Source organism: Solanum stenotomum, chromosome 6 (assembly GCF_019186545.1).
Source record: "Solanum stenotomum isolate F172 chromosome 6, ASM1918654v1, whole genome shotgun sequence".
Taxonomy (NCBI): domain Eukaryota; kingdom Viridiplantae; phylum Streptophyta; class Magnoliopsida; order Solanales; family Solanaceae; genus Solanum; species Solanum stenotomum.
The window spans coordinates 32,923,154-32,932,560 of record NC_064287.1 but is presented as its reverse complement, the minus strand read 5'-3'; the positions used below and the strand labels follow the sequence as shown (position 1 = coordinate 32,932,560).

The 9,407-nt window shown below is 38.0% G+C and overlaps 1 protein-coding gene across 1 annotated transcript; it reads left to right on the top strand.

Moving 5' to 3' along the window:
* On the top strand, nucleotides 1-620 carry LOC125868669 (uncharacterized). Its single transcript, XM_049549267.1, has 2 exons — nucleotides 1-245; nucleotides 317-620. The coding sequence occupies exons 1-2, from the start codon at nucleotides 1-3 to the stop codon at nucleotides 618-620; spliced, it is 549 nt and encodes a 182-aa protein (XP_049405224.1).
* The last annotated feature ends 8,787 nt before the right edge of the window (nucleotides 621-9,407 follow it).

Here is a 9,407-nt window from a genome sequence, read left to right as displayed (position 1 = left end):
ATGGTGATTAAGGAAAGACGTACTGCCATGCTTATTAATGATATGGATATTCTCATCTCATGGTTCACGCTCAACAAATTGAAGAAGAGAAACTTAAGTAAACGTCTAGAGAGGCAAAGAGGGCTAAAACCGGTGATGGTAATTTCTCACATTCATGGTCCGATGGACATGGTCATTCCAAGTTATGACAAAGGTTTTTCGGTCAAGGTTCCTCCAATATGCGATCTAAGTTCAACAAAGAAAGGGTGTCTAACCCTAAGCCTCAAGGAGGAAGTGGTAGTGGGTCTTTATTGCCTACTTGTGCTATGTATGGAAGGAAGCATGAGGGCAAGTGTCTAGTGGGTTCCAATGCTTGCTTTGGTTGTGGTAAGATGGACCACAAGATAAGAGATTTTCCTTCTATTGCTAAGAATGATGGAGATAATCATCAACGGGCTCAACCTAATCCTTCATCCGGTCCTAGTGGTTCGGGTCCAAATGCTCCCAAGCAAAACAAATTTCATACACTTCATATTTGTCATGATCAAGAGGGTTCTCCAGATTTGGTTACCGGCATGTTGAAAGTCTTTCAACTTGATGTTTATGCTTTCTTGACCCCGGTGCTACCTTGTCTTTTGTGACACCATATGTGACTATGAGGTTTTATATTTATCCGGATCTGTTGTTAGATCCTTTTTATGTCTCTACTCCTGTTGGTGATCTATTGTGGCTAAGAGGCTCAATAGAAAGTGTCCCGTCTCCTTGTCCCATAGAGTTACTCTTGTTGATCTGGTAGAGCTTGATATGCTAGATTTTGATGTTATCCGTTGTATGGATTGACTGCATTCATGTTATGCTTCTATTGATTGTAGAACCCGTGTAGTCAAGTTTTAATTTCCGAATGAACCCATCCTAGAGTGGAAAGGGGGGAATTCTATGCCTAAGGGTCAGTTTGTTTTTTGTCTTAAAGCTAGAAGGATGATTTCTAAGGGTTGCATTTACCACTAGTTAGGGTGAGGGATATAGATTCGGAGACCCCTACTTTTGAGTCGGTCCCCGTTGTAAATGAGTTTCTAGAAGTGTTTCCAGATAATCTATCTAGTATTCCTCCCGAAAGAGAAATAGACTTCAGTATTGACCTTCTCCCAGATACGCAACCTATCTCTATTCCTCCTTACCGAATGGCTCTGGCAGAACTTAAGGAATTGAAAGAGTGATGAGTTCGAGATTTGGACTCATTTAGGGCTTTGTTTATATAGATTTAGTGTCCTCAAATGCTCATTTTGTGCCAATAACTTATGTAAAACCCTTGATTTTTAGGTTTATGGATTGGGGAACAAAGCAAGGACACTAACAAGCAAAAAGGAACAAAACAGGCTGAAAGGATGAATAAAGGCAGCCTAGTGATCGCCAAGTTGACTTGGCAAATCGCCAAATGGCTATCTGACCGCCTAAAGTTCCAGTGTGCCAAGCCTTGAGGGAAGAAATCAAGTCGGCGAGAGAAAGGAGCATTCGTTGGATCGCCAAGTAGTTTCGCGATGCAGTGCTAGATCGCCCAAAGTTATAGACCTTGAGGATGCTGAATACCAAGGCAGAAGGACGATGGAAGTGACCAAAGGGGGCTCGCCGAGCCCGACTTACTTCACCGAGTAACTCTTTGCAACACATTTTTGGCGGCTATAAATACATTTTTGAACATTTAGTTTAGTATCTTAGATCATATATTTTTAATATATTATTAAGTTTTTAGCTCTGGAGACAGTTTTCTCTAGTTTTTCCTAAGCTTTGAAGGATTGAAGTTTTTCACTTTTGAGAAATTGGAAGTGGGTCTTTGAGAATCTTCAAATTGGAGCATTGTAAGGCCGAAATCACTCTTACCCAGTTGATGGATAATCAATTTGGTAACGGCTTTTTACCTTTTTAAGATGTCTAGCTAAAACCCTAATTCTTGGGGTGTGATTATGGGCTGATTTAGTTGACGAGTATTGCTAATTGTTAGTTTAAATGCTATTTAGAAGTGAGTTCAATCATTAATTGTGGTTTAATTTAAGAATTGTAGTTGCAAATGTAATTCTAGCTTTGTGTTCGTGGCTTGCGAGAGAGAGAGGCTTTATAACTAAGGTGTTTGATCGATGGTTTGTGGGTATTGGGTTGACCTAGGTTCAGCTCGAGAGAGTGAATCCTAAACCCAATTCTACACATACAGCTCGAGAGAGTGAATGGACTAAGGTGTGGGCTATTCTTATTTTGCATGCTTTTTGATATTCGATAGAAATCAACTTGATTCAGGGTAAATTGTTCGAGAGAAAGTTTACCTCCACTATAGCCTAGCTTACTCACTAATATCTAGCTAATTACTAATAGTTGCAACTACCCATTTATCTATATTAGCCTATAATTGAATCACATCCCAAGAACCCGTCTCGTCTCATTATTGTTTGCCACTATTTGTAGTTGATAATCAAAACCAAAACCCTCTATTTGACATTCGTGTCACCCCCTGATTTTAATGATGTCTTTATTCGATAATTTTTATTCCTATGACTAATTTGATCATGTTCATACTTCCCAATTGACTCTTAAACATGTATCGCTCCCTGTAGGATTCGACCCCAACTAATTTAGTTGGGTTTTATACTGATTTACGATTGTTGAACACCTAGAATTGGATGAGGTGTGCTTGAAACGTTAAAATCAAAGAGAAATTGAAAGATTTGTTGGATAAGGGTTTCCTCCGACTGAGTATCCCCCCATGGCGTGCTCCAGTTTTGTTTGTTAGAAAGAAAGTTGGTTCTCTCCATATATGTATTGACTACCAGCAATTGAACAAGGTGACCATTAAGAATAAGTATCCCCTTCTAATGATAGATGATTTGTTTGACCAACTTCAAGGGGCAAGTTACTTTTCCAAGATTGACCTTCGGTCGGGTTATCACCAATTGAGGGTGAAAGAAGATGACATTCTGAAGATGGCTTTTCAAACTCGGTATGATTATTATGAGTTTTTGGTAATATCATTTGGTTTGACTAATGCTCTGGCGACATTTATAGATATGATGAATAGGGTGTTTAGACAATACCTTGACATGCTTGTGATTATGTTCATTGATGATATACTAATATATTCAAGGAGTGAGGATGAGCATATTAATCATTTGAGGGTTGTGTTGCAAATTCTCAAGGACCAACGACTCTTTGTGAAGTTTAATATATGCGAGTTTTGGTTAAGGTCCGTCGCTTTTCTTGGTCATATTATCTCAAGTAAGGGTATAGAGGTAGATCCTAAGAAGACGGATGCAATTAAGAGTTGGTCTAGACCTTTATCCCCTCCGTATATTAGAAGTTTCTTGGGTTTGGTTGGTTATTACAAAAGGTTTGTTGACAGCATTGACTCAAAAGAAGGCTAAGTTCATATGGTTCGAAACATGTGAAAAGAGTTTTCAGGAATTGAAGGATAGACTTACTTCTGCTCCGATGTTGACTTTACCGGAAGGGATTGATGGTTTTGTTGTTTATTGTGATGACTTGAGAATTGGTCTAGAATGTGTGCTTATGCAAAATGAGAAAGTCAATGCCTATGCTTCAAGGCAACTTAAGATTCATGAGAAGAATTATCCTACCCATGACCTCGAACTAGCGGCAATTTTGTTTGCTCTTAAGATCTGGAGACATTATTTGTATGGTGTTCATGTTGATGTTTTTACCAACCACAAGAGTTTGCAATATGTGTTTAATCAAAAGGATCTAAATCTTCGCCAAAGAAAGTGGCTTGAGTTACTGAAGGATTATGATATGAGTGTCCTCTATCACCCCGGTAAGGCGAATATGGTGGTGGATGCTCTTAGTCGGTTATCTATGGGTAATGTTGCTCACATCGAAGATGATAAAAAAAGAGTTGGTTCGAGATGTTCATAGATTGGCCTGATTGGGTATTCAGTTAGTGGACTACTAAAGGTGGCGTTATGGTTCACAATGGTTACGAATCATCTTTTGTGGCAGATGTGAAAGCCAAACAAGGTCTTGATCCGGCTTTGGTTGAATTAAAGGAAGCAATGCTTAAAAAGTTCGTTGAGGCTTTCTCTAAGGGGGAGATGGGGTGCTTTGATATCAAGGTTGTTTGTGTGTTCCCAATGTAAATGACTTGGGAGAGCAGATTTTAGCAGAAACCCATAGTTCTCAATAATCCATTCACCCGGGAGCCACCAAGATGTACCGTGATTTGCGGGAGATCTATTGGTGGAATATGATGAAAAAGGATATTACGAAATTTGTGGCTAAATGTCCCAATTGTCAACAAGTGAAAGTTAAGCATCAGAAATTGGGAGGTTTATCTCAAGATATTAGCATTCCTACTTGGAAGTGGGAAGATTTGAATATGGATTTCATCGCTGGCTTGCCTCGCACCCGGTGACAACGTTACTCGATTTGGTTTATAGTAGATCGAATGACGAAATCGGCTCATTTTATTCCCCTCAAGATTTCTTACTCGGTGGAGGACTATGCTAAGTTGTACTTGAGAGAAATGGTAAAGTTGCATGGAGTACCTTTATCCATTATCTCTGATCGTGGTACCCAATTCATCTCTCAGTTTTGGAAATCTTTCCAAAAGGACCTTCGTACTTGTGTTAAACTTAGTACAACCTTTTATCCACAAATCGATGGGCAAGCAGAGCGTACTATCCAAACTTTGGAAGATATGTTGAGAGCATGTGTAATTGACTTCAAGGGTAATTGTGATGATCATTTGGCTTTGATTGAGTTTGCCTACAACAATAGTTATCACTCAAGTATTGGTATGACTCCATTTGAGGCCATATATGGTAGGAGGTGTAGATCTTCAATAGGTTGGGTTGAGGTGGGTGAAGTTGCCCTAATAGGTCCTGAGTTGGTACATGAGGCTATAGAAAAAGTTTGGCTTATTAGAGAAAGGTTGAAAACAGCTCAAAGTCGACAATAGTCCTATGCCGATGTTAGAAGAATAGATCTCGAGTTTGATGTTAATGATTGAGTCTATTTGAAAATTTCACCCATGAAGGGTGTAATGAGATTTGGTAAGAAAGGGAAGCTTCGTCCCCGATATGTAGGCCCATATCAGATTTTGAGACGTATTGGTAAGGTTGCTTATGAACTTGAATTGGCATCGGTACATCTAATTTTCCATCTCTCCTTGTTGACGAAATGTGTTGGTGATACGACATTTATAGTTCCATTAGAAGGTTTGGGAGTTAAGGAGAATCTTTCTTATGAGGAAGTCCCGGTTGAGATTTTAGATCGGCAAGTCAAGAAGTTGAGAAAGAAAGAAGTTTCTTCCGTAAAAGTTTTATGGAAAAATCAGTTAGTTGAGGGTGCTACTTGGGAGGTCGAGGCGGATATGATGTCTCATTATCCTCATCTCTTTCCTTCTACCCCTACTCTAGCTTGAGGTATTGAGTTTCTCATGGTTTAGTCTTTTGGTGTCATGTGTCTTGGATATTTCCATGATTTCCTCATTTATACATGTTCATGAAAAAGCTTAAGTTTTGGGAAAATGAGTCAACTTGATTGACTTCTACATATTTATGTGCATTTGAATATGAGTTGCATATAGACTTCATGATATGATGTTTTGAACATGTTTTAACTTGAAATTGATGTTTCCTCCTCAGATATGTGCATTTACGTAATTGCATACATGTTGGGCTGTTAGGTTTAAGTTCCTACCCTCCTTATGATGTCTTGACTCTCATTCGTGGACGAATGATCCCAAGGGGAGATAATGTAACACCTCAGATTCAAAAAGATATGAAAAATTAAGTTCTTAGAAATCTGGTGCCAGTTTTGACAGTGTCATCCACGACCTGTGGAACGACCCCTAGACTGTAGGTCAGGTCTGTGGTTGGCTAGTTATAAGTCTTTCCAAAATGTCAAGTTTTCTATAAGTTTCAATGGTTCACCAGGACGGTCTGTCGTCCAATGCACGAGTCGTAGATATGTCTCATAGGTGAGTCCCAGACTTAGTTGAATTCAAGATCAAAATGTTGTGACCTACGGTCGTGGTCTACGGTCCATAGGTGAGGTTCGTAATTGGGAGTCCAAAAATCTTAGTTTATGAACTGATCGACGGTTCGTAGGTGGACCCACGGACCGTAGGTCCCCACTGTCGATAGGGTCGGCAATTATTTTTAAGAGGGGCTTTTGGGTATTTTTCTAATTATTCTAGCATAATATTATGTCGTTCTACCCTTCACCAAAAACCCCTATATAAGTGTTTTTAATCCCAAAATTCCCCAATTGAAATCATTCTCTCAAAATTCACAAAAGAAGAACAAGTCTTCCTCTCAAATATTTCTCTCTCTAGGAAGCTTGAAGAAGAAGGGTTCAACCTAGGGTTTCAAGTCAAGTCTCCTAATCCTCCATTGAAGTTAAGCATTTTCATTGAGGTATGATGGTTTTCATCCATGGATTCCTTTCCTCCATGGAGTTCCCAACTTCTCAAATTTTCAAAGTTAGAAATCCCCAATTGAGTTAGGGTTTTTCTTCTATGTTATGGGTTCTTTTAATTATTGATTTAATTGATTGATTTATGATCTTTTATGCATGAATTGAGTTAATATTATATTTTTATGATGATCCCCATGAACCCATGTAATTCCCATGTTTTTCCAAGTTACGATCATATGATGTGGGTTTTGGATTATGAAAGAAGAGTTTATGAAATCAAGCATGTTTTCATGAAATTTATGTAAATTCTTTAAGGATACTTTGAGAGTGAAGTATCAATGATGTTGTTATTGTTGTGTTGTTGAAAGTATTTATCATATACACACGAAAGCTTGATTGTGAAAGGTTTTCTCACATAGTAAGAGATCTTAGGGTTGAAAGGTCTTCTTACCTAAAATGAACCAATGTTAGGGAGCTATTCTAATGTTGAGGCAAGAGGCGATTACCCATGCCTACTAATTGTAAGACAAGAGGCGATTACCCATGTCACGTGATGTAAGGACATGAGACGGTTACCCATGTTCCTTTAAGAGGTAAGCTGAATATGATTAAGAACTATTCCGTGGAAGTTAAGCTTAGTACCGAGTGGATAAGTGGTGATTACCCATGTCCCATAAACTATGTGCCAACATAGGATTGTCTAGATAGACATTAGCTAGTGGATCCACATAAGCTAGAAGTTCATGGTCCTTACCTTGGCAAGTAGGACAACCTTTTTCGGTGTGGGAGACATTAGATTCCATGTTGATAGCTCACATGGTCTTATATGTCGATTAAGGCTACTTCCCACAAGTAAGTTATGATGAACTAAGGTTACTTCAAGAAAGTATCTTACATATGTTTTAAGATGTTGTTCACTTGCATTGATCATGTTTTATGACTTATGTTTTCTAACTCTTAAGTTCATGTTTTAGCTTGATCATTGCATACCCATGAAAATGTCCCTTTTAGTATGACTTTATATGTTTTATGCATGACTATCATACTTGGTACATGTTTGTACTAACGCATACTCTTGTATATATCTTTTATGGAAGAAGGATTTTGTACCTTTGGTAGGAGAGTGACATTTGTGCAATTGATTGCTCTAAACATCTTCTTCTGTTGAAATATTTCTTTCACTGCCCCTGTAATTTTCACCCCAATAGTCTTCCCGATCGTCTTCCAAGCTTTCTTGAAGAAATAAACATTGTATATGTCACATCCTGGAGCCTTAGTCATTGTACTCTAGACTTTTTTCGCATGATGCTTTCTTCCACCGGGACCCATTTTTCAAGCTTGAGTTTCATCCCTTTCTCTTTTCCAAATAGCTCAGCATCATCATAGTTATCCCTTAGTTTCATTTGAATCTCAGTGAGTCGTTTTCTAGCTAGTTGTATCTGAGCTTCAACCTTTGGGTAAGCATGCGTGCGTAGTTGTTTGAGCTTTATTTTAACATCTTCAGTCTTTTCCGTATTCTATTCATTTTGCCTCCTATTACTTGTTGTTTCCATATATGTCTTACTATCTCTTGGAAATCTTGGTGATCTGCCAAATGGTTGAAAAATTTGAATGGTCTGAGGCCATTCAATTGCTGAATTTCCATTCTGTCACACAACATGCAGTGATCTGAAAATTGTGGGTCAAGGATTTGTACATCCAAAAGAGGCCATTTGATCTTCTAGAGATGATTAATTACAACCCTGACAATTTTGAGTTGGTCCATGTGTAAGTCCTTCCACTTGTTCTCATCTCTATGAGCCCATTGTTGCTTAGGCATTGCTCAAAGTCCCTAGTTTCATTGTTTAGTACATGGCTGCCAATTCTGTCTTAACCTCTTAAAATAGCATTGAAGTCTCTCATCACAAGCCGTGGGTGTTTAACCATAGATGATAGTGTGTCAATCGCAGGCCACAATCCTTTTCTATCTTCTATTGTGTGTAGTCCATATGTTGTAATGAATTTGAACTCGGTACCATTCGATTCCACTAGGCAGTGTATCATTTGATTGTGGGTGTGTAGTACAATTATGTTGACTATACCTGGTTCCATAATATCCAGATTCTGCCTCTTTCAGTGCCCAAATAGTTCTGATGCAACAACTATCCAGGAGCAACCTTCTGTATTCTTTTAGTAGCATGTTTCCCACTAACTCTATGCTCAACAATAACAATAAGATCAATATGTTCCTTTTTATTATTTTGGGATATTCATTAGGGAAAATTGTGCAGAATAGCAAACATATAAATCATATTAAATGTTATAGTTATTGTTTAGGGAAATTCTAATTTGTAACCATAGTTTCCCTGATCTTGCTATTCGCCTGATTTGTATATATTTAGAACTTGTATAATTCAATTTCTGGTTGTATCTATTCAGAACTTTGTAAATATTTACCCTAGCTATTTGTATATGATTTATGAAAAAATCGTAATAAATTACTATGTTTGTATATAGGCAAGCGAAATATACAAACAGAGTTCTCAAAAATTCCTAAATATATAACTACAGAATTGTAGATACTCACCCTATTTTATATTCGCAAGTAAAATATACAAACACGCAAAAATATACAACCGCGACCTCTTTAGCTAACAAAACTATAGCTATAGAGCGCAATTATCGAAACTATAACTATAAAGTCTTATTATGTCTAATATATTTGCTATTTCTGAAATTTTCTCTCATTATTTATGCTTAAATAACTTATTGAATCCTCTTACATTCCATGTTGCAACCTTCATAAGGGATTGTTTGGTGGTTTGGGCTCTTCCCTTCACTATGTTGACCTCTATCAGCCTTATCAAAAGCTTGTTGAATGGCTTGTTGGAGAGTGTTATCCATAAGTGGATTAAATCCAGCTCGCGGGGCGCCTTACGATAAATACTATCGGGTGTCCCTTGTCCGAGGCTATTTCCGAGGCGGTTATTAAGGCCCAATTCCAAACGGAATTCAAAATCGAGGAAGCC

What these genes read in the sequence shown, in the direction of transcription:
- LOC125868669 (XM_049549267.1), top strand. Translation starts at nt 1, where the DNA reads ATGGTGATTAAGGAAAGACGTACTGCCATGCTTATTAATGATATGGAT. An exon ending in CTAAGTTCAACAAAGAAAGG is followed by an intron (nt 246 to 316) that starts GTGTCTAACCCT and finishes TATGTATGGAAG; the next exon opens with GAAGCATGAGGGCAAGTGTC.